We start from the raw sequence: 26,017 nt of genomic DNA, 5'->3' as shown, positions 1-26,017 counted from the left end.
TGAGCAAACCTGGCATCTTATTCACATTTATATCTGAATGCCTTGGCAGCTCAGCATGGTCTCTTCCCAGGCAGAGCTAATAAGCCAGCAACACAAACTGTATGGCTTTTATACCTTTATTATAGTTTCCCCCAATTGCCTTCCTACCCTTAAACAGTGATGAAGAAGAACGTAGAATTCTTCAAGAGCCAGGTGGTAGTGGCGCACGCCTTTAATTCCAGCACTCAGGAGGCAGAGGCAGGTGAGTTCGAGGCCAACCTCGTCTACAGAGTTGAGTTCTAGGACAGGCTCCAAAGCTACACAGAGAACCTGTCTTGAAAAACCAAAAACCAAACAAACAAAAGTTCTTCAGGAATACATTTTAATGAGTTCAGAGAACAAAAACACACTGTATTAGATGGGCTATACTCTTTGGAAGATGAACGGCCTGATATGTTCTGTGAGGTGAGCTACAACCATGTCTGCAGGCCATTCTGCAACATCTCATGAAGGAGTTTCTTGTAGTGATATTTCATTTGTATTTTAATAAATAAAGCTTGTCAGAAGGCCAGAAAAACAAAACAGCCAGCTACTGGCTCTTACCTCTACCTCAGTCTGAAATGGCGATCCTGTCTCCAGGAATCTCAGAATGAGACTGTGTCTGAGAGTTGTCTCCTCCCCTCTTATAATCCTCTCAAGGGCTGGCATTAAGGACATGCACCACTAGTGCCCGGTTTCTATGGCAAACTAGTGTGACTACTGGGATTAAAGGTGTGTGTCACCACTGCCTGGTCTGTAAGGCTGACCAGTGCAGCTGTTTTACTCTCTGATCTTCAAGTAAGCTTTATTTATTAAAATACAAATGAACTATCAGTACAGTTTCTACTCAAACATCCTGGAGATGAAGAAGGCCACTCTCTCCAGCTTATTACCAACCATGTTTTTAGGAGCTGACCAACTAACATGGCACACAATGTACACATCGCACTGACAACTAAAGACTGCCAACAGTTTCTGTGGATAGAGAGATGTTTTATGGTAAAACAAGGCAGGCAGACACTGCACTCATTTTTGAAAGAAACCCTGACATCATGCAAGACAGCAGGGAACCAGGAATGGATTTATTCTTAGGGATTGGTAGCTGGGGTTACAGTCATCAACACTTCTAACTATTCTACTAGGAACATATGAAATGTATGTCTAAGTCTTACTCTGTGTCAACAATTCTGGTTTTGCTTCAGTTTTTAAGACCTCGATCAAAGTCTTGTGGTTTTCACTTTATGTTGGTATACTCAGGGGGAGGGAGAGAGAAAGACCAAAACAGTAGATTATGCATCTGCCTGCTTTAGGAAGTCCAATGCTACCCTGGAAGGGACATCTGCTCTTGTCACCAGCAAGGGGCACATAGCTCAGAAGAAACTCAATTAAGGATATTGGCTCATCAGAATAAGAGAGGAAAAAATTATTGGGGAGGGCTCTGGGGCACATCACTTGTTCTTCCGCAGGTGGTGGAAACTCTGCACAGTCCTTTCCACGGCGTCATCCATGGTGACCAGTGGCCGGTATCCAATGAGCTTTTTGGCTTTCTCACAACTGTAGTAGTGGAATGTGCCAGCCAATGCCACCCGCATTGGTGTAAAAGTCGGCTTGATTTGGATGAGAGGACTGACCACCAGCACCAGCAGAGATAGCAGGAAAGCAAGGTAGTAGGCCACCCAGTAGGGGATGTGGTACTTGGGGGCCTCATAATTGAGGCCTGTCAGAATGCGGGACAGGAACGTCCAGAAAGGAATTGGTTCATCGTTGGTAATGTGAAATGCCTGGTAAAGGAACACGAAATTAGAGAGCCCTGCACAGCTGTTGGGGTGAGCAGGCCACACATGGGTCTCTAAGCTCAACTAGCTGCTGGCTCCACTTGCAACTGTTACTGTGGGAAAGCAGAGGCACACTGTCCTGCCTGTCCTGTCTCTCTGGCAAGGCACCATGTGCGTTATCAGGTCTTACAGGCCTAGCTGCAATGTATCACAGTCTGTCTCAGACTCTCAGAATGGGCCGTGTAGAAGGGCAGAGAGTGAAGGTGATAACAAAATCCACAAAGAAGCCAGGACTAAAAGTGAAGTTTAGCTTGCACTCAGGAAGTTACAATTGGTAATTATTGCCATGGTAAAACTCAGTTTTACATCTGCATGTAACAAATGGCCAATATTCAATCTTTCAGACATATTGTTTGTTCTAAACCATGTTATAAGTGGGAAAATAGAAAATGTTCACAGGGGAGAAAAGAGCACTCAGAGATAAGAGTGAAAAACAAGGAAGATAGTGAGCCTGAGAAATAACAGGCAAGGTGGGGTAACAGAGTAGGTCCTCTCAACTCTGATGACTTCTGAATGACTATATGCAGATCACTTGCTAGGAGTGCAGGAGTGTCAGGTCTGAACAATATTAGTCATGTGTGGGTGGTGAGGGAGGATAGAAATCTGAAATCTGAAATATGAGAAGAAAAGTGACAAGTATCTGCCTAACACAGATGTGACCAGGCTTCGAGTGAACATGGGACTCTAGAGAACAAAGCCTTTAAGTCCTGGATTTTGGCTGTCCAAAGTAATGATGCTTCACTGATGTAGAACTTCCCAGTGGGTCCTAAGGTGCTGGGAGAAGCAAGTTCCTTACCTTCCCACCCAGAGCTACATCTTGGGAGAGGTGCTCGGCTGCCAAGATATGTCCATGAACCACATTCTCCACGAAGGTGAAGTCCACCAGGTTCTCCCCATTTCTGGAGGTAGATAAGAAATATTTCAGCTGTGCCCCACAAAGACATTTGAGAGACTAACCCACGTCTTTCTTATCAGTGCCTGTCTCTGGCACACTTGTGTGATTGCAACAGGTAATGAAATATGACTATGCAGAATGACCAGGACCTTTGGGGCAGTGAGATATTGAAGGATCAACCAATGAATGGGAGACTGTGGTGTCTTGCATGCCCCGGCATGACCAGTACTAGTGTGTCTTCTTGACCTTTGATTTGAGGTACAGACCTTGAACACTTTCCAAGGATACACCAGGCCAATGGTCTTCCAGTTTTCTCTCACTGCCTCTGTAATCCCTCAAAGCCTTAGATCAGAACATCAGTGAGATTTAATAAGTACAGGAAAACAACACACGGGGATAAAGAAGAAAAAAGAAATGTAAAAGGCACCAGGTGCAGTGAGGGGTTCATGCTTTGAATCCCAGTACTTTGGAGAAATCGCCCTTCACAATAGCCACAAATAACAAAACATCTTGGGGTAACACTAACCAAAGAAGTCAAAGACCTATTCAACAAGAACTTTAAGTCTTTGAAGAAAGAAATTGAAGAAGATACCAGAAAATGGAAAGATCTCCCATGTTCTTGGATAGGTAGGATCAACGTAATAAAAATGGCAATCCTACCAAAAGCAATCCCCATCAAAATCCCAACACAATTCTTCACAGACCTTGAGAGGACAATAATCAACTTCATATGGAAAAACAAAAAACCCAGGCTATCCAAAACAATCCTGTAAATAAAGGAACTTCCAGAGGCATCACCATCCCTGACTTCAAACTCTACTACAGAGCTACAGTAATGAAAACAGCCTGGTCTTGGAATAAAAACAGAGTGGTTGACCAATGGAATCTAATCGAAGACCCAGATATTAATCCGCAAACCTATGAACACCTGATTTTTGACAAAGGAGCTAAAATAATGGAAAAAAGAAAGCATCTTCAGCAAATGGTGCTGGCATAACTGGATGTCAACACGTGAATGAAATTAGATCCATATCTATCACCATGCACAAAACTATAGTCCAAATGGATTAAAGACCTCAATATGAATCCGACCACACTGAACCTGATAGAAGAGAAAGTGGGAAGTAGCCTTCAGTGCATGGGCACAGGAGACCACTTCCTAAATATAACCCCAGTAGCACAGACACTGAGAGCAAAAATAAATAAATGGAACCTCCTGAAACCGAGAAGCTTCTGTAAAGCAAAGGACACATTCAATAAAACAAAAGGCAGCCTACTGAATGGGAACCGATCTTCACCAACCCCATATAGGACAGAAGGCTGATCTCCAAAATATATAAAGAACTTAAGAAATTAGATATCAAACTACCAAATAATCCAATTAAAAAATAGGGTATAGAACTAAACAGAATTATCAACAGAAGAATCTTAAATGGCTAAAAGACACTTCAGGAAATGTTCACCATCCTTAGGTATCAGGGAAATGCAAATCAAAACAATGCTGAGATTCCTTTTTGCACCTGTCAGAATGGCTAAGATCAAAACCACAAATGATAGCCTATACTGGAGAGGATGTGGAGCAAGGGGAACACTCCTCCACTGCTGGTGGGAATGCAAACTTGTATAACCACTTTGGAAATCAGTGTGGCGGTTTCTCAGGAAATTGGGAATCAACCTATACCACTCTTGAGCATATACCCAGAAGATGTTCAATTATTCTACAAAGACATTTGTTTAACTATGTTCATAGCAGCATTATTTGTAATAGCCAGAACCTGGAAACAACCTAGATGCCCCTCAACCAAATAATAGATAAAGAAAATGTAGCACATTTACACATTAGAGTACTACTCAGCGGTAAAAAAAAAAAAAAACCAAAACAAAACCCAATGACATCTTGAATTTTGCATGCAAATGGATTGAACTAGAAAACACTATCCTGAGTGAGGTAATCCAGACCCAAAAAGATGAATATGGTATGTACTCACTCATAAGTGGATACTAGCTATAAATAAAGGATATAGATCCCAGTGAAGCTATGTAACAAGGTGAACCCTAAGAAAAACATATAGATCCACCTGCAAAGTCGAAATAGACAAGATCACCTAACAAAATTGGGAGTATGGAAACAAGGGGAGAAGAGAGGAAGGAAGGGGAAGAGGAGGAGAGAAAGGAATGGAGGAGGAGAACTTGAGGGAACAGGATGGCTGAGATGGAGGAAGGACAGAGAAGAGAGCAAGGAAAGAGATAGCTTGATTTAGGCATCCAGTATGTGGTTAGCAAGACACTTGGCTCTAGAGAAATTCCCAGGAATCCACAAGGGTGACCCCAGCTAAGACCCTAAGTAATAGAGGAAAGGGTGCCTGATCTTGACTTGTCCTGTAGTCAAACTGATGAATATCTTAAATATCACCATAGAATCTTCATCCAGTAACTGACGGAGACAGAGGCAGAGACCCACACTGGAGCACTAGACTGAGCTCCCAAAGTCCAGTTGAAGAGTGGAAGGAATGAGAATATGAGCAAGGAAGTCAAGACCATGATGGGTACACCCAGTGAAACAGTCTAGCTGAGCTAATGGGAGCTCATCAACTCCAGCTGGATTGGGAAGGAACCAGCATAGGACCAAACTCGTCCCTCTGAATGTGATTGACAGTTGTATGGCTGCGGCAGACTGAGGGCCACTGGCAGTGGCACCAGGATTTATCCTTACTGCTTGTACTGGCCTTTTGGGAACCCATTCTTTTTGGATGGATACCTTGCTCAGCCTAGATATAGTAGGGAGGGCCTTGGACCTTTCCCAAAGCAATGTGCCTTACTCTCTCTGAGGAGTGGATGGGGGTGGCTTGGGACGGAGGTAAGTGGAGGGAATGGGAGGAGGGGAGGGAGTGGGAACTTGGATTGGTATATAATGTAAAAAGTTTGTTTTCTTTTTTATAAATAACTAAATAAATATTTCAATCTAGGAAAAAAAAGAACTGTTTCTGAATGTTTGTGTTCCTCAATATTCTTGTTAGAGCCCTGCTCTCATGAATGGAATCAATGCCCTTATAAAAGAGGCTTGAGAGAGCCTATTTGTCCCTTGGGTCACATAAAGATACACAGCAGGTAAGAGGATTAGATGCTTAGCAGACACCAATTTTGCTGATAGCTGATCTTGGACTCCTCTGTTGTGGAACATTTGTTTATGCTATGGAACATTTGTTTAATGATGCAAAGATGTGTTGCATTCTTTTATGCTGCATTTGTTTAACTCTGTGAAGCTATGATTATTTGCCTGTCTAAAACACAGGAACTGAACGGCCAAGAACAAGACAGCATGAAGGATAAGTGGGGCTGGTAGATAGAGAGAATAAACAGAAGGAGAAAAAGGGAGATCTAGGAGCCAGAGAAGGAGAGGAGGACACCACGGACCAACCATCCAGCTACACAGTCAGCATGGAGTAAGAGTGAAAGTAGGGTATTGAGAAGAAAGAGAAAATGCCCACTGGGCGGTGGTGGTGCATGCCTTTAATCCCAGTACTCGGGATGCAGAGGCAGGTGGATCTCTGTGAGTTTGAGGCCAGCCTGGACTACAAGAGCTAGTTCCAGGACAGGAACCAAAAGCTACGGAGAAACCCTGTCTCGGAAAAGAAAGAAAGAAAGAAAGAAAGAAAGAAAGAAAGAAAGAAAGAAAGAAAGAAAGGAAAGAAAGAAAGAAAGGAAAGAAAGAAAGAGAAAAAGCCCAGAGGCAAAGGTAGATGGGATACTTAGTTAAGAAAAGCTAGCTAGAAACAAGTTAAGCTAAGGCCGGGCATTCATAGTCTCTGGCGTGATTTTTTGGGAGACGGGTGATGGGCCCATCAAAGAACAAAGAACAAAGAGTAAAAATCAACCAACAATCCTTTTCAGTCTCCAGATCTGTGAGCTGTGAGTTACTCGTTTGTGAAGTTATCTAAACTCTAGCTTTTTGTTACTGAAGCCTGAACAGACTCCATCTATTACATGATGCTTCTTGGCACTCTCAATTATTATCTGTGTGTGCTGCACGTGTGCTCACAGTCTGAAGGGAACAGAATGACCAATAGAAGCTGCCTTACCCAATCATGAACTTCATTTTGCCCTTTCTAGCTGCATCAATTAGGATGGGGACTAATTGGGGGTCCCTTGGGCCAAAAATGCCGTGAGGACGAATGGCTGTGGTTAAGAAATTCTTCTCAGGGTCGTTGGCATCCAGTACTGCCTGAAAGAAATCAAGAGAGAAAGGGGCACTGTAAGACTTCTCCTGGCTAAGATGGTACCTTACTGTATGTGGAGACAGATGAATGACATACTCGGTGTATGTGCAGGCCACTGGGTAGTTGTCTGTCTTGGCACAACATATCACATTATAATTCTGAGAAATCAACAGTGAAGGAGAAAACTGGCTAATACCTGCTAGGATGAAATCAGAAAGCTCAGGTCAGGTTCAATGGCCATACACACATGTAGCCAGAAGGTGTATCTTGGCTTCAATTTATGGAAAAGGCCTGAGAGTTTTAGTTAATGAGGTAGACTTGAGCCTCCAGCAAGGCTACTACCAAACCAAAAGAGCTCCTGAATTCAGTGGCGTGTACAAGGCTTCAAACATACTCTTCACCATGTAACGAACAGTCCGCTCAACAACAGGCAGATAGCTCGGGAGTTAGCTTGGCCAACAGAGCACAAGGACACATACATATAAAGATTATAGTCCTAGCCACTTTAAGCTAGTTTTCAATCGAGTATATGGCAATCACAGCTTCCTGACCCCACTCCCCTCAAATGCTGCTAAGTGTCTGTGGTGCTGAGGGGAATGGCCAAGCCTTCAGATGGCCTCTGACATGGTTATCTCTATGTTTGAAAAGTTGCTAGACAAATCCCAAAGAAGACTTATTATGAAGAGGGTTTCGGGTGATGTTGATCTTGAAAACAAGGTAAGTTACTGCTGGAGTCTCCTTCAGTTTTTCTGACTTCTAGTTGAGTTCACGCCAGTGACATATTAATGGCTTGAGCCCAGGCTTCCATCTGGAGATCACGAGCCAACTGAGCTGTGGGCTGGAAGCCTAGCACCTTAGGTGACAGTGTACAGGGCCTCTGAGCTAACTAGTATTATCTGGAAGCCCATGGTAGGCTTTGGTCTCCCGTAAGCCTAGCTCCATAGAACAGGAGGGCATAGGACTTCTTAACTAGGTGAGAACAGGCTCTGTTGTGGCCTCCATGTGACTGTGTCCTGTTCTGAGATGGAAGTGAGCTTCAGTTTCCAAGTACTGGCCTGGAGAGCAAGCCTCAGTGTGTAATGTGCTGGAAAGGCCTAGGAAACAAGTCCATAGCTGCCCAAGTAACTGTAAGGGCCCAGGGCTGTACAGGGTTTCCAGTGTCCAGGTGACCTCAGTGCTCAGCCCACAATTACACCCTCTTTAATCAGTGTATTTTCCTGTCATCTGGTAAAAGTGCCTGTCATATTAGATATTTTTGGAGGTTAAAGGAAGTAGTCCCCAGAAAATATTGAGAATAGTATTTGGCCACAGTATATCATTCTGTCCTTTTGAATTTAATTCTGCAAATGAATTTACATTTCATGTTGGGTACTTGGGTCTCAAAATACTAACTCTTCCATATTCACAGACATTTTTTTCTTATGAATGGAGACACTTGAGGTATCTGTTCATTTAATTGGCTTTGAAGTACATACTTTCTCCTGCAAGATCTTGGTCTCTGTGTAGTAGTCAATGGGCTTCATGGCATAAGGGAGGTCCTCAGTTCCATTTTTTATGTCCGTACCCTCAAAGACGACACTAGCACTGCTGGTTAAAATCAGTTTCTGGCAGAGAAACATTTAAAGGAAAACAAAAGTCAGGAAGTTTTGCTATTCCAATTGCCTAAGTGTCATATATGAGCGAGCCCCATCCACAAGGCACTTCCAAGTTACTTGCTGGAGTACATTTTCTTTTTAAGTCTTCTAAGAAAACCTTTGTAGCCATAGGGACTTTAGACACATTATGGTATTACAATTTAAAAGTAATGGATCTCATTTTTCCCATCCTATCATATCTAAGGGAGAAAACAAAACTAACACTATTCATGATAGATCTCTATGGGAGAGCGCCTCCATGGAGGGAAGGATGGACTACCAACCAGTAGGGAAATTTCTGCCTGCAAAATTCCACTGGATACTCTGATACCAATCTTGCCATATAAACACAAGCATATGCATATGCACATAACTTAAGGCATGCTTTGCTAGTAGAGACAAGCACCTAGCATGTGTAAGGTTCAATTCACAGCAGCAGTATAAAAGGCAGGCAGGCAGGCAGGCAGGCTGTATCTTTTGTAGGTCCCCAGATTGCATCGTTCTGGTTAAGAGCAGTTCATCAGATACTGACATCATTGGTTCTGTTAGTTATATTTTTTACTGCTTTTATTCCATATCATTCTATAAATCCTAGCTACAGTGGTAAACAAACACCAATTTATAATGTTTAAAAAAAACAAGACACCAAACTAATTTCATTGGTCCAGTGTTTCTCAACCTTCCTAATGCTGTAACCCTTTAATATACAGTTCCTCATGTGGTGACCACAACCATAAAATTATTTCATTGCTACTTCACAACTTTAATTTTGCTACTATTACTAATTGTAACGTAAACATGATATACAGGATATCTAATATGTTATATATGTCCTATATTAGATATCCTGTATATCACATTTCTACATCTTTCAGTTATTTGATTCCCAAAGGGGTTGTGGCTCACGTGTTGAGAACTACTGCCATAGAAGATGATAGAAATAAAAAGATACAATACATATCAAGTTGAGACAGGACCAAACCTCTCCCCGCTGTATTGAGGCTGAGCAAGGTATCCCTCCATAGCTGACTCCCTATGGGAAGCCTTACCCTTTCTGAGGAGTGGATGGGTGATTGGGTGGGGAGGGATGGTGAGGGAGGGAGAACTGTTGTTGGTATGTAAAACGAAGAAAAAAACTTTTAAATAAAGAATATACAATGCCTACATGGAGTGGGTAAGCCTACAGAAAATATTAAGGGTTCAGCAAACTAGCTGAATTCAAAATCAATATAAGGAAATTAGAAGCTGGAGAGATGGCTTAGTGGTTAAGAGTGTTTAGTGCTCTTGAAGAAAACCCGAGGTGGGTTCTCAGCACCTGTATTATATGACTCACAACCACCTGTAACTCCAGTTCCAAGGGGATTTGATGCCTTTGGTTTGGCCTCTGAAAGTTCTGTACACACACACACACACACACACACACACACACACACTCACATTCTCTCTCTCTCTCTCTCTCTCTCTCTCTCTCTCTCTCTCTCTCTCCACACACACACACACACACACACACAAATAAATACCAAACAAAACCCCCTAAAACCACTATAAATCTATCTATTTCTATACCTATCTATGAAAATTTGCTGTATTCCTAAACATTAACAGTAACTGAAAATGTAGTATGAGTTGGTGATTAACAAATGACGGGGTTCACAGGAATAAGTATAATAAAAGATATATAAAACCTCTGTGAAGTACAGTACAATTATCACTGAGTGGCATTACAGATTGGGGGATGTTTCATCATAAATAGGAACAGTCAATGTTAGAAAGACATCAGATCTTTTTTAAATTACCCAGAACATAAATGCAACTGCAGTAACAATCCCAGGCAGCTTCATCAAGGAACTTGACAAGCTGATTCTACAGTGGAGGGGAAAACTTGAACAAAAGGCTCAGAGTAGCTAAGGGATCTTCGAAGAAGTTGGTCAGATACTGATATGTATGCTAAGGTAGAGCTTATACCCATGAGATCAGAGAGGTCAGTGCAGTAGACAGAAAACCTGGGAACAAATTCAGGCAGAACAGGATGCTCAAAGGATGATGCAGGCAGGATATATGTGCACAAAGTTTGGATTAAGCCATCAGCATGCTGAACTAATTATTTGAAAAAAAAATTGATCTTGATCCTGTTGCATATATCATAGATTCCTGGTTAATTAGATTTAAATATGCAAAGTAACACTTTAAATATTTGAGATAAAATGCATTAAAGACTTTTGGTTTTGGTGTTGGAAATCAGTTTCTCTTCGGCCTTACACACTAAGCTATCTACCCCCTTAGAGGACAAACAAGATATATATATATTTCTCAAAATGCATAAAGTTTCAGAAAGACATGTTCAGCATGACATGATATTAGTGCTCTAAAGTTCTACAACATGCTGTTAGTGCATGGAACTAATAGGAATAACAAGTGCAGGTTTAGAACCACTGTCCCACATGGGCGAAGAAGGGGCAGTGGCAATGAGGAAGGGGCATAGGTGGCTTCAGTCATGCTAGTAGTAAGCACTATGCCCACTGTATTGTTCTGTGCCATCCATTTCACAGCAGCAGGGGCTTCACAGAACTCCAGCTACATACACATCCTGGAGTGGAGAGTCAGGAACGTGGCAGCAGAGGGCCTGCTCTGAATCCCACCTCTTTTATTTACTACCGGAGACTTTGCTTAGCCCCTGGCTACCTAAGGAAAAGAAAAGTAGGTGACCAATACAGTAGGGCAAAGCTCTTGTCAAGTACAAAGCATAACTGAGTATGACAGTTGGTTCTGATGGGTTTGGAATCACCTAGAAAGTACACAGCTGGGCATGCCTGAGGGGTTTAGCTTATGGAAAGAAATCCGCCCTGAATGGCATCATGGGCTGAGGTCCTGAACAGGAAGTTAATTGAATACTGTCATTCATTTCTCTCTACTTCCTGCTTACAGATGTAATATGATTACCCAATGGGAGTTTTAACTGATGGGAATACAGAAGAGCTCCCTTCTCACCTACTCATATTGGACCCATTGATTATTGGGAACTGGCCAAAGGTCCCCAGGAAGATAACTGGAAGAAGAGCCCCTACTCTCTGTACCCCTTTTTCAGTTTCACAGATCTCTAACAGTGTTGTAAGCTGATACAAGGCTAAAATTTGTATGTTTTTCGGCCTAAGTCAGCATAGGTTTCTATCATGTAAAAGCAGTAGTGCCCCCCCCCTTTTAAATAAAAGCAGTTTGATAAACAATGTGAGGAATTGTTTAAAGGGTTCAGCACAAAATTAACTTATGATCCAGGAACCCCACCTCGGGGTAGCTACCCAAAAGAATCAAAAGTGAGGACTGAGGCAGGCATTTGTAGTCTCTGTTCACGGAAGTATAATTCATAGCAGCCCAAAGGCAAAAGCAACACAAACGTCTACCGATGGCTATTTATTCTCTTTCATGTGCATGGAAGTGTGTGTATGTACGGAGGTCAGAGGTCTATGGTGGAGGTCTTCCTCAGTCTCTCCATCCATAAATGGGGAGTATTAGTCTTGAAAAATGAAGGAAATTCTGACGAACTACAATGTAGATAAACCTTACAGACATTGTGGTAAGTACAATAAGCATACCACGAATGGATAAAACCTGTTTGAATGCACTTATAGTAAGAGACAGAAGTGGAGAATAGTGGCTGCCAGGAGCCAGGGAAGGGCAGAAGACTGTAGAACTTCTGTCTACTGCATGGATAGAGAAGACAGTGATAACAGATAATGAAGTGAATATAGCTAACATCACCGAAGGCATACTTGCAAAAGGGTTACAGTAGTTACAAAGTATACTGAAAACATTATGTACACGTTGTTTCAACAGAGAAAACAAGCAACATCAAAATTTCATATCTCTTGAAGCAAAAATGAATAAGCCTTAGCCTATCTGAACACTCAGATGGTCTATCTGTATTGGAAGAGTATGACCTCAACTGGTTGGCCCTCTGTGACATCAACTGGTGCCCAGGGCTTAATTTTTAGTATCTTCTTAACATGAAAGAGGCAACCCTGGATAAGCCCAGGAAGAGGGTTAAAGGGAACAACTCCACCTCCCCTCCCTCTGAGAAAGCAAGCCTATGCTCCAGATACTAGTCACCGCAGCATTTCCCTTACCTGAACCCCAGCCTCTTTGCAGGTTTCAATGACATTCTTGGTGCCAATGAAATTCACTCTATAAAAGAGTTCCTTGTTGTTACCGGATGGTGGGGGTGACGCACAGTGGAAAACTGTGCTTACACCTTTCAGAGCTGGGTACAGGTCCTGGAAAAGCACACAAGACAAAAGAATCATTCCAGCTTAGGGCAGGTCAACAGCCTTCTCACGTTCTCGGTCATCTGTGGCCTGTAGGCCTTTTGGATTTTTATAATTCTGTAAGCAACACAGAAACATATGCTTTGTAAAAGACTCAAACTACACAGGAGTATGTGGGATAAAACCATGTTTTCTTTGAATTGCCCCTTTAATTACCTTGTCCAGAATAAAAAGGGAGTATGAGAAGTCAGACACCGCAGTGACTGGAAGAGGCATACAGTGACTCAGTTTCACTTACTAGAAGGAACCTTGTAAGACAAACAGGCGGCTGCAGATCTGGGCGTAAACACACTAAACGAACCAGGAAGGCCTTTTTATATTGTGAAGTAAAGAGGCTCTCCAAGCCTGCTGGAGGCTTCAAAGACTTAAGAACCAGCACACAGAGACTCCTACTGGCCAATGAGGAGGCTATTTGCTCAGCAGTTAGAATAAGAGTGGTTAGTGAAAGTGGAGAATAGAGAATTGATTAATTCGAGCAAAAAAGATCTGAGGGGCTAAATGAACAGAATGACAAAATGCCACCATTGTGCCAAATCTCCAAATTCATGGTTATCACCAGAAGAAAGAAAAATCACTAGATGCCATAAAATCCTTTGTCACTATACACAAACATAACAGTTCTGGAAAACCATTTGAGAGTAAGGAGTCACCTTCTAGGCCCAAATAACTATCAAATGATGAACAGTAGGCACACTCCAACACATAGGATATTCTTTTCAAAATTAAATTTTATATTGTTGTGTGTGTGCGCGCGCATACATGTGTGGCTACCAGAAGACAATGTAGGATATCTCCCCGCTCCCTTTTTGAGACAGGGTCTCACTATGTAATCAGTCTGGCTGGCCTGGAACTTACTATGTAGATCAGGCTGCCCTCAAACTCACGAGATTCGTCTGTCTCCAGTTCTCACATTTTAAAAGACACCTTGTAGTTTCAGTAGGCTGACTAGCCAACAAGCTCCTGAAATTTACCCATCTCCACTTCTCTAATACTTGGCTCATAGGCTTGCATGACCATGCATAGCTTGGGATTGTTTGTGTGCTCGGGAGATATGAACTCTTGCTTTAATAGCAAGTGCTTTTACTCACTAAGCTATCTCCTTATCTCCTAGCTACTCTTAAGTTTGTTACTCCATATTTAAGCCTTCCTAACCATTCTGACAATATCCTTTATACGTGTTTTTATTTGGGGGTTTAGGGTCCAAATGTGGACCACTCATATGTGAACCTTGAGTCCTTTTCATTTCTGTTAATCTGGAGCAATCCCCTGAGTTTTGCTTTCCTGTAATATTTCACAGGACCAGGGAGGTTAAATTATTGACTTTTGCTCTATTTGCATTTGTTTGTTCATTCACGATTATATTCACTTAATAGTTTTGGCCATTTCCAGATTCCCTTTATGGTTTTGTTTAACTTGTGCAAGTGGCTAACAGAATTCAGGTAAGCACATTTACTGACTTGCTATACAGGAAGTACAAAGGGTACCGGTAAAGAGATGCACAGGATGAGGTGTAAATGAGTGGTATGGGGCTTCCCCACCCACCTGTGCACTAGCCTCCAGTCTCACGACATAAGCAAAACTGAAGCATAGAAATAAGGAAAGTGAAACGGAAGCCCGGCAAGGTCTGGCAGGTCAGATTCTTCTTGGCTGCTGTGTGTAGCATTCCTTCCTCCTAGATATGGAGATGGATCCCTTCTGACACTGGGTGGGGAAAAGCACATAAGACTCATCTTTAGGAAGATGAATTGTAGTTCCTATAGCCTGCATTAGAGAAGGAACTGTGAACTAGGGAATGTGGATGAATATTTATATCTCTGCTATATCTATTCTTTCTCTCTTCTCTCTCATGTATGTGTATACATGCATAGGGGTTTGTAGCCATGATCCACCAGGATGGGGGGACCTGAACCACACCAAGTCTTTAGTTCTATAGAAATAAATGAAATTGGATGTGGTGCCTCATATGTGCAATCCGAGCATTTGGGAGCTGGAAGCAGAAGGATTGGTGTGAATAGGAAGCCAGTATGCTCAACATAGTAATAAGTTCCAAGCCAGCCTAGACTACAAAGCAAGACCCTGTCTCAAAATACACATCCTATCAAAGTCTAAATTTTATAGCAATAGACATAATCAATGTAAAACTATTAAGGTATTTATTGGTTTTGTACTCAGTCTTCGAAATTCAACTTGTATTTTAAAGTGTCTTTCAGTGCAGACTTGTCTTAACTGAAGTGCTAGATGGGCATATGTGCCCAGTGCCTGCCTCACTGGACAGTGTACCAGTTCACAGGAAACAGCAGGTGGCAGAGACATGCTGATGCCCTGAAGATGCAATTAGCAACATCCAGACTCTAGGAAATGCTGTTCGATGATGAACAAGCTAAGCACCACTAAGTCAACACACATACTACAGCATCTTGGGAACTTAGAAATCAAATAGTCTCAACTGTGTTTAACTCTTTATTTGAAAAAACAAATATGGATGTCTTATGAAGTAGTTAATGAATGACTGACATTAAGGAGCATTATTATTATTATTAATGGTGTCTCTGAGATTGACAATTACGTAATGCTTTCCATAAAAATGAGTTTTATGTTTTAGAGATAAAAACTGAAATGTTTACACATGGACTGATAGATATGTTGAAGATTGGCTTCAAAGTAACTGTGGACAGAGAGATGGACACACCGAGAAGACGGCAGCAAACTGCTTGATGTGCAAGTAGAAGGGTCTGAGTTGGAGCCCTAGGATCCATGTTAAAAAAAAACAATAACACAACAACAAACCAAATCAACTAAAACCAAAACCAAACATCTGGTTGCTTGGAAGGCAGAACCAGGACCTAAATAGAGTGCATTGAAAGGGGGTCCTGAGGCTGACAGCACTGGGAGGCTGAGGCAAAAGGATTATTTTTAAATGTTCCCCTGTCATGTTCTTACCTGCATCATGTCCACCTTTCTTTCCTTAGCTCAGAATTCAGAACCCACTGTTGGAGCTTTGCCTTACTCCTCTGACCCTTTATCCCATTTGTCTGACAAATGCCTGCTCTGGTCCAGTGCACCTTGTCCCTAGTCCCTGCCTGCACCGGAGATGCTGAGTGTGACCAGAGAATCAGATACAGGTGTGGGCAGGCTTTTAGAGTGTTGGGGCTACAACCTGAAGGAGAATTTGCTCAGACAAAAGGACAATATCCTTCAAACTCTTGGTGAAGAAACCCTAAGAACAAAGCAGGTTTCTCTAAGAAGCGGGGGTTCTAATCAGGACACTGTGTCAGTTCTCCCCAAGGTTCCTGCCTGTCCCACTAACTTCACACTTCCCCCCACAACTACATAAATTTCTTCTTTGAATTCAATCTCAGTCGTTCTCGCCTTCTTGCCCTGTGCACAGCCCCTCTTTCGCCCACCGGGGACTGTCTCTCTGGAGAACCCTGGATGACATGTGACTTGAAGAGAATGGTGCAGGACAACAAAGGGGCTATGGAGCCAAAGCTGGTGAGGAAACAGTAAAGACAGTGACAGTAGAAATGGCCACAGTTGCTCCTGCTGCAGTGGTAGAGAGCAGGACCAGGAAGAGGTAAAACAGTGCCCAACATGCCGTGTCTGCCATGGAGAGAATGTACTTATTGGGGAGGACAGGTCTCGGCTAGGGAATTACAATGGGAGTAGAGGAGTAGAGCATTAACTGCAAAGGAGAAGAGACAAAACCAGCAAGGCTATCTTCTTAAGCATCCAATTCAACAAGAGTACCAGAAATGCTGATGTGGCCATCATCAGCAAGGAGCTGAAACCATTGTGGAAGTCACTTGTGAAGGAGAAGAAATGATTATGGATGGCTGCCATAAACAGACCCAACAGCTTTGCTGAGCAACTTTGCTGATGTAGGAGGGTCATCTGTCTATGTGTTACTTTCATTGGTTAATAAAGAGATTGCCTTGGCCTTTTAATAGGGCAGAAAATTAGGTGGGTGGAGTAGACAGAACAGAATGCTGGGAAGAAGGCAATGAGGCAGACGCCTCAGGCAGATGCTATAGCTCTCCTCTCTAAGATGGACACAGGTTAAGATCCTTCCTGGTAAGCTACCACCTCGTGGTGCTACACAGATTATTAGAAATGGGTTAATCAAGATGTGAGAATTAGCCAGTAAGAGGTTAGAGCTAATGGGCCAAGCAGTGTTTAAAAGAATACAGTTTCCGTGTAATTATTTGGGTAAAGCTAGCCAGTGGCCAAGAGCTGGGAGGCAGGAAGCAGCCTGCAGCTCTTACTACACTTTGCAAAACCTACAAATATTCAAAAAATCTGGCCACCTATGAACTTTGCAGAACAGAGAAAATGGAACAACTGAAGTGAATGAGCAGGGCTGGGATGAGAGTGGGAAGTGAACAGGTACAAGATTTCCTTTGGAAGTGAACATGTTCTGGAAGTCAATAATGGCGAATGACTGGTGAAATATATATATATATATATATTTCAAACTATAGTTTTCTTGGCCTTTGAGCACCTGGTTTTGCCTTTGGGGGGTCCTACAGGAGATTAGTGAAGCAGAGTGGGTCCCTTACCTGTTGGCTGCAGAGATCACCTATAAAGAACTGCACCTGGGGGTTATCAAACCCTTGGCGGATATCGAATACATTGACAGCATAGCCTCGTGCCAGCAACTGCTCCACCATGTGCTGCCCCAGGAACCCAGAGCCTCCAATCACCGTGCACTTCTTGGCCTGGGGAAAGAGAGAATGGCAAGAGGACCAGAGGTGTGAAGACTAACATGATAAAGGTCAGACTTACGTGCCAGGAGCCATTGCAATGGCATATACATCTGTCTGTCTGAAACTGCCTGAGCTCAGGGAAAAGCTTAGTATAGCTGTGTTTGATCAACAGTGTCACCTGTTCTCCTGGGTTTAACAAGAAGGAGAGAGAAAACAAATGACTCTAGGCTAGACTGGTAGATTTGATGACATAATCCCCACCTTATATTTAGTGGAAGGGAATTAAAAGTCCTATGATCACACCAGACAATCTAAACAAGCAAAAAGCCAAAGGCTGTGCCTTCTTGTTCCTGATTGGTAATCCCTTGCCAGAAAAAAAAATCTAGCAATTTCAGAGTTTCTAATGAAAGCATCCGTTTCCAAACTCAAAGGACAGTGATTTTCTCTGCCTCCATGCCCATAAGGAGGGTGGATCTTGTGGCTCTGGGATGACCACTTAACCCCTTCTGGCCTCAGCCCATGTATTAAGTGCTACGCTACTAGGATCTCCATGTAGAACCAGGGAGCCATTTATCACTCAGACCCAGGGCTTTGCTGTGCCTTCTCGGAACTCAGAGGAATGGATGACTCAGCATTGGGATGTGGTATTTAGATTCCAGCTTCCCCAGTGCATCCAATTTCTTGGCTAAATTCAGACTCTGGGAAGTGGGGTAATGGAAGGATAGTATACCACCTGTAGGTGTATAAGTATTAGAACTCCAGGATGTCAATGCAAATGTTCGCTGGCATCTGCTCAATAATCTGGAGACCTTATCAGTAACCTTTGCTCACTGCTGTAAGAAAATATCTATCAGATGCAGCTTACGGAAAGAAGGATTTATTTTGGCTCATGGTTTAAGGGATACAGGCCATCATGGTGATAAGACATGATAGCAGGAGAGGCAGGTGGCCATACTGCATTTCTGGTCAGAAGAGAGGAAGGTACAGACACACACACACACACACACACACACACACACACACACACACACACACACACACTGGCGCTTGGCTGACTTTTTCCTATCACCTTTTCATTGAGTCTGGGATTCTAGCACATGGGATGCTGTCAGCAACATTTAGGGCAGGTCTTCCCTCATCAGTTACACATATCTGGAAACAACCTCACAGACATCCTCAGAGGCTTGTCTTCTAGGCATCTACAAATTTAGTTCTCTTAACAATGAAGATTACCCACCACACTACCACCGTCCCTAAGCTGTACCTGTGCTTCCCTAAGATGACAGACCCAATTTTCTTAGCTTGTATGGAATCAGTCAGTGTTGGCTATGTGAATAGTCAAGATCAAAAAGAACTCTGTTACTTATTATAAAATAAAGCAACCAACCTCCCCTCTTCTAAATAATCTTAAAATGATTTATCTTTATTTTACATGTATGGGTATATACTACTTGCATGTATGCTTGTGCATCGTATGCAAGCAGTGCCTGTGAAGGCCACAAGAGGGCATCAAATCCTCTGAACTGGAGTTACAGGTGGTTGTCAGCCAATATATGGATGCTGGGAAATGAACCTGGATCTGGAAGAACATCAGTTGCTCTTAACCTTCCCTCTTGTACCTTAAACATTGACATAAAAAAGCTATGTGACATACTCAGGACTTGTCAGGGCCAGGTACCATCTGCAGATTTCTCTCTCTTACTGTGGATGTCCATGCTAAAATGGCTCTCATATCTGTAGACATGATCAGCCTCATCACTGCCCATCAACTGCCTCTCTGGCAATCTTTCCCTTCCATCTCTTTCTACCTCAGTTTCACAGGCATATTATATGCACTTAGAACCACTCTGATTTTTATGGCCAGTCCTCAGAGCTCCTGCTGATGCTCTCTAGCACCTCTAGGTTCAGAGATCACATAAGGCTCAGAGTCCAACTGTTTTACAAAAAGTCAATTTAGGGACTGGTGAGATGGCTTAGTGGTTAAGAGGGTTTGCTATGCAAAGATACGGTAAGTTCAAATCCCCAGCACCAATGTGAAGTCAGGCATGGCTGTACATGCCTGCAACCCCAGATTTAAGGGACAGGTGGATTCGGAGAACTTCTGACCAGTCATATTAGGCAAAACGACAACCTTCTAGTTTACAGAGTACAGTAGTTTAAGAATGTCCCGCATAATCTTGGCATTTGAATATCTTGTTCCCAGTTGGTGATGCTGTATGGATAGACTTATGAAATATGGCCTTTCTGAAAATATGTCACGAGGGGTGGGCTTTAAAGTTTCAGTCTCCTGTCATTCCCAGAACTCTCTCTTGGCTTCATGCTTACAGTTCAAAATGTGAGTGTTCAGTTTGCTGCTCCAGCCACCACGTCTGCCCTTCTCTCTCTGGAATCATACACCCAAATAAACCCTTTATTCGATGAGTTGCCTATGTCATGGCATTTTATCACAGCAATAGAAAAATAATTATTATGGCAATAGGCTGTCTAAAAGAAATAGGCGGAGAGCAATAAAGATACCCCGTGTCAGCAGGGCAGTGGTGGCGCACGCCTTTAATCCCAGCACTAGGGAGGCAGAGGCAGGTGGATCTCTGTGTGATGTGTGATTCCCCTCTGTATGCTGTGAATACCATTGGTTAATAAAGAAACTGGCTTGGCCTGATAGAGTAGAACAGAGTTAGGCAGGGAAAATTAAACTGAGTGCTAGGAGAGGGAAGGCAGAGTCAAGGGAGAAGCCATGGAGCCGCCACTAGAGACAGACACTCTGGAACTTTGCTGGAAGGCCACGACCTTGTGTGATGCACAGATTAATGGAAATGAGTTAAATTAAGATGTAAAAGCTAGCCAATAAGAAGTTAAAGCTAGCTGGGCAGTGGTGGTGCACACCTTTAATCCTAGTACTCGGGAAGCAGAGGCAGGTGGATCTCTGTGAGTTCAAGGCCAACCTAGTCTACAGAGTGAGTTCCAGGACAGGCTCTAAAGCTACAGAGAAACCCTGTCTCGGAAAAAAAAAAGAAGTTAAAGCTAATAGGCCAAGCAGTGATTTAATTAATACAGTTTCTGTGTGATTTTTTTCAGGAGTCTGGGTGGCCAGGAAACAAACAAGCTACTTCCTTACAACATCTGTGCATGAACCACACAAGTATAGGCATATATATATAATATAGATATACACACACACTCTCTTTTAACAAGCCCTTATAATTTTGTATTTGTTTACATATTTAAGCATTTATTTATTTGTTGAAACAGGGTCTCTCTAAGTATCCCTGGCTGTCCTGGATTCCTTATGTAGACCAGGCTGGCCTTGAACCTATAGAGGTCTATCTGCTTCTGCCTCCCAAATCCTGGGATTAAAGGTATATGTCATCATACCTAGCTCTCATTTCTAGATTTTAAATGTGATTAATCAGTAAATCTATTCATGAACAGGATGACATGGATTCCCTCCTTATACTGATATATTACACTGATATTATTCCTGGGACAACTGAGCCAACAGCTAGTCAATAGATTTTTATAGTGATGGAAATCAAACTTGCCTCTGTTCAGAGATGTTAAACATGCAAAGGTAAATGTCTTTAATCCTATGTCTAAGGCTATGTGACTTTCTTTGAAAGTCACTCCATGGAAAAAAAGAGCTCATTCCAAAGCATTAAAGAAGGTTCAAGAACCAGGTGGTGGTTGCACACACCTTTAGTCCCAGCACTTGGGAGGCAGAGGCAGATGGATCTCTGGGAGTTCAAGGACAGTCTGGTCTAAATGAAGGAAAGAAAAAACAAGAAAAGAAAAGAAGGAAAGAAGTGTGATGTATCAGGAGTGAAGTACATCACTATAAGCTTGAAGACCTGGCCTATGTAAAGAATCATCACCACAGCCTGGCCTCCCCTACTTTTTTAAAGTACTTACTTTGGAAATGTCTTTTGTTGAATGTGTCTCTTTTGATTCACCAACTGCTTGTTCCATTATGGCTCAAACTATAGTCTTGTTTGCAAAATCAACTCTTCTTCCTAAAGACATAATTAGAGAAAGACATTAATAGTAAGTGAAGCAAAGCATCTCCAGCTATTATCACAAGTGTTCATCAATAGCTGAGCCATAGCTATACCCACTGGCCAAAGTACCCTGTGCTAGAGTCTGCTCTCTCGGGGTATGGTAGGCCCTGAAATTTACAGAGCACTGGATTAAAGGCAGGACAGGAAAGCAGATAAATATGACTCCTTCACTACTCAAACCAAAAATCTTTGGGCTGTGGTTGGAGAATGGTGGTGACCAAACATTTCACAATGGTAGACAAGAGTAACCAAATACGATGATGCTACCAAACAGAAAAGTGCGGCCCAGGAGAAGGCCTCATCATATACTCCCCTCTTCTTTCACCCACAATATCAACTTGCAAACACAAGGTATTTGCTGGTGCAATATGTGTAAATGGCAAAATGTACCAGAAATAATAGTCTATCTATGAAAGAAGATGCAGAGAATGCCAATGGGGAAAGAAATGTCAGGCAGTCAGCACTGACTGGGTCTTGAGATGGCTCCAATCCAATTTCCACACTTTCAAATGGTGGTTGCCATCATATTTCCCCAGAGGACTTGATTTTAGGACTGTACTGATTTTGTGGGCATATCAAAGACCCAAATATCCTTGAAATGGATTATTACAACCCTCAATGTTTGATGGGTCATTTACAGAGAGGTTTTACAAACTCATAATGGAAGTTATTAGTTGTCATTATTAATTTTGTCAAACTGACAGGATTTAGAACCCTCTCTAGGAAGACTTCTGGCCTGCCTGTGAGGACATTTCCAGAGAAGTTGAGCTGAGGTGCGAAGACCTACACTGAATGTGGGTGGCACTATCCGTGGACTGGGATCCTGGACTAAATAAAAATGTGAAAGCAACGGAGATGTGGCTCAGTGGTCAAGAGTACCAGCTGCTCTTGTGGAAGAACTGTGCTTGGTTCCCAGCACCCACATGGTGGCTTCCAACTGTCCTAGTGCGTTGGGATCTGACACCCTATTCTGTCCTCTGTTAGCACTAGGTATACATGTGGTACACACACACACAATGCTTATACACGTAAAATAAAATTTAAAAATCTTAATTCTTTTTAATTTAAAAAAGTAAGAAAGTGAGTTGAGCATCAGCATCTGTTCCTCTCTGCTTCCTGACCGCAGATGCAACATGACCTGCTACCTTACACTCCTGACATGACTGCCTCACCATGATGGACTGTATTCTCATACCATACTAAATCTGCCTTCCATAGGTTGCTTTTCCCCAGGTATTTCCTCACAGCAACAAAAGTAACTAATGCATCAGTTCAGTATATTTCAGAACTTGCCTTCTCCTGGGTCTCTGTGCATACATCTAATGACGATGGATAGCCAACCTGTAGCTCTGTGCTTACCCCATCCCTCTCTTTATTGCACACTTATCGGGACCTGACATCTACGCACCTCAAACAGACATGGCTCACATGGCTCTACATAAGTAAGACAGAAGCTGCTTGAGTTGCAAGATCAGGGCACAAATCGATCAGTGGAGTTAGTGGGCACCCAAGCCTCAGACATAGTTAGGCCTCATCATCACTCCCCTCAGGCTTAGCACCCTGTACAGGACCAGGTCTGATGATGCAATGAGAAGACAAGGACTCCCGCAGTGCTAACACTTACTCACCCAATGGACACGTTATCTTGAGAAAATACTGCAAAGCAGAGGTCCTGTAAAAAAAAAATTAGAAGAAGAAGTAAGGCCTCTTCCTACAGAATTCAAAGACATGGCACAGGGTGAAAGTGCTTAGGAGGGCATTTGTTTCCAGAGGTCTCAGGTGAGCCGTCCAACTGGACTCTGTCTTTTCACAGGCCACATGTCCCTCACTTCCTCATGTTGCTTGATTACTTTTCGGTCACAGAAAGCACCCAGCTTTAAATTTGCAACGGGCCACCCAGCAGTCCTTCACCACATCCAAGCCGAGCTTCTACTGCTCCTTTCCTATCTCCTTTCTGGGCCAAGGTGAGTTCTCCCTTATTCTTCAAGGCCGGTCTCAACTGCTCCCTGTGAGCCCTGCTTCTACTTCCTCACCATCTGTTCTCAATGCTCTCCTCCTGGGTTCAAGCACCATCTGGTAAATTACCTGTTGCTGTTGTTTTCGGGGCTGCATCTGGGAAAGAGTCATCTTTCCTGCCTACCTCAGATTGCTATGGGGCTCAAAGGAGCCCACAAGACCGAGTGTCACAAATTTTCAAACACCAACCACTGTTAGGTAGAAACCAGTGAAAACACAGTTCATGCCTTCAAAGAAATCATCAACTTGTGTGGAAAACAAAAAGCTTCAAAGAATGACAAAGCTGTGTTTGGGTCCTAAGGAGGACAAGCGGACAGAACCAACGTAGGCTGCTTGGTCACATGAAGTAACCTGACAGAAGAAACAAGAGACTGTTCACCTTTTAGCAGTCAGGAAGCAAGAGACTTCCAGGCCATGACCCTAATGCCCTAACAGTTTCCCAGCAGATCCCATTTTGTATAGGTTCCACTACCTTCCAATAGCACCATGGGTGGGGACCAAGTCCTCAATACAGGGACTTCTAAGGAATATTTAAGAATCACTTTTTGCAAAGAGGGACATGAAGTCAAGAAGGTCAGCAGGGGTAAAAACTGCAGGAGGCTTCGGTGGGCTTTATTCTTTAAACTGAAGTTTATAAGCAGGGGACTGATCTGACCAGAGCTGGTCACAGCAAATTAACCTGGTGGAGCATGTGTGTATGTTGGTAGAGGGGTATATAGGTAAATTATGGGAAATTAAGAAACTACTTACCAACTTGCTGATAGACTAAGTTTCACTAAATACCTAACACATATTCCTCCCTGCTCCAGGTACTAGAGTGCCAGCAGTGAACAAAAATGTTCAATATACAGTGGCTTATGAGGTGACAAGTGCTACCATAAAAAATAGAGCAAGATGAGGGGCTCGTCTACAAAATGAGTAAGTCGCTGACTTTAATGAGAAGGCGACAAGGGCTGAAGAACTGGAGTGGGGAGGAGAGAAGCAGGGCCAGGTGAAGCGAAAGTTCAGGGTGGGCGGTGCATGGCTCTGGAAGGAGTAGACAGTGATATGATGGAAATATATTGCCAAGCTGGGCACAAAGGAGCACACCTTTAATCCCAGCACTCAGGAGGCAGAGGCAGGCGGATCTCTGTGAGTTTGGCCAGCCTGGTCCACAGAGCGAGTTCCAGGACAGCCTGAGCTACATATACACATATGTGACAAAAATTCTCAAAGAATTACTTAAATATCCTATGTTTTAAAAAGTTCATGACACTGCGTATGGTCAATGCAGGAGAGTGTATCGGCCACAAAACCAGCACTGGGTATGATGGGAGGAGTTGCATGCCAGGCTTCCCATGCTTTGCTGAGAACTCCAGTTCGTACTGCTAAGGAAGGGCTAAGGTGACGGGAAGGACAGACCTGAGAGAACCCAGGGGCTGGACATGGGGGATTGCTGCTGGAGGGAACAGAGGAGGCAAATATGTCACAAAATTTCTGAATCCGGATCATGGCACCAAGGAAACAGGGCAAAGGGCCTACATTACTACTACAGCGAAAGTCTCTGGCCTTTCTCAGTTTGAGAGACCGATGTCATGTTCTCAATGTCCCTAAACATTCTATGCCTTGAGGGGAAGCAGCTGTGCCAGCTGAGGCACACTGCTGTAGCCAACACTGGATCTCCATTAGTCCCGGCATAGTTCCAGGAACTCCACCCCCTTGCACACATTCCTCTTTATTCCCTACGCACGCCAACATTTCCAAAATTCCTGTAACTTTGCTTTCAAGAGAGTCGCATTCAGCAATGCTCCTTCCCATGTGGCTTGAATGTCTGCACAGCTATCGGGGCACATTTTGATAACTTTTCTAGAGCCACAAAGTCCCCAGATCATCATCCTGAGAGCTAAAGTGGTTTTTGTAGAGCTAAATTCACAGAGCCTCGCCCAGATTCAGTTTCTGAGCCCCAGCCCCGTGCACCGCTGACACAACGCTCGGCATGCCCACTCCCCTTTCTAGGCCTCAGCTGTCCCATTCAGTCACCCCTCCAACGCGTTATTCCAAATCTTTCCTGGCCCCTCTGATGCTGAATCCCCAACTCAGGTTTTAGAACGTCCCACCCATCCTCCCGCACTCCCGCCCAGCTCTGTCGCCCACACGCAGTGGCCTCCAAGGACAAGGCCACAACTCTTACCCGGTTTAAACACTCTTGCGGTCGACTTCAGCTTGCTAGCAATCTGCAACCAGCGGACTTCAACCCAATACCAGTCACCCTTTTCTAGGGAGAGGTATGAGCCCACGATCAGCCGAGCTTCCCTCACCATGTTGATTGGCTGCGTTCGGCTCCGGCGC

The 26,017-nt window shown here is 43.2% G+C and overlaps 1 protein-coding gene across 2 annotated transcripts; it reads right to left on the bottom strand.

Annotated features, from left to right (window-relative positions):
- Positions 1-344: 344 nt before the first annotated feature.
- Nsdhl (NAD(P) dependent 3-beta-hydroxysteroid dehydrogenase NSDHL) lies at positions 345-25,997 on the bottom strand. Of its 2 annotated transcripts, none has more exons than XM_075957699.1 (9): positions 25,860-25,997; positions 23,302-23,345; positions 21,528-21,628; positions 17,475-17,633; positions 12,721-12,867; positions 8,441-8,569; positions 6,828-6,970; positions 2,650-2,752; positions 345-1,799 (listed from the first exon to the last, which is right to left on the bottom strand). In XM_075957699.1, the coding sequence occupies exons 3-9, from the start codon at positions 21,582-21,584 to the stop codon at positions 1,467-1,469; spliced, it is 1,071 nt and encodes a 356-aa protein (XP_075813814.1). In that variant the 5' UTR covers positions 21,585-21,628; positions 23,302-23,345; positions 25,860-25,997; the 3' UTR covers positions 345-1,466. The 2 variants fall into 2 exon arrangements, with proteins under 2 accessions (XP_075813814.1, XP_075813815.1); XM_075957700.1 differs by having other exon boundaries at positions 21,528-21,619; positions 23,292-23,345; positions 25,860-25,982.
- Positions 25,998-26,017: the final 20 nt, after the last annotated feature.

This window comes from Microtus pennsylvanicus, chromosome X (genome assembly GCF_037038515.1).
Source record: "Microtus pennsylvanicus isolate mMicPen1 chromosome X, mMicPen1.hap1, whole genome shotgun sequence".
Lineage (NCBI taxonomy): Eukaryota > Metazoa > Chordata > Mammalia > Rodentia > Cricetidae > Microtus > Microtus pennsylvanicus.
Note: the sequence above shows the minus strand (reverse complement) of the source record. Positions and strands in the feature narration are given on the sequence as shown.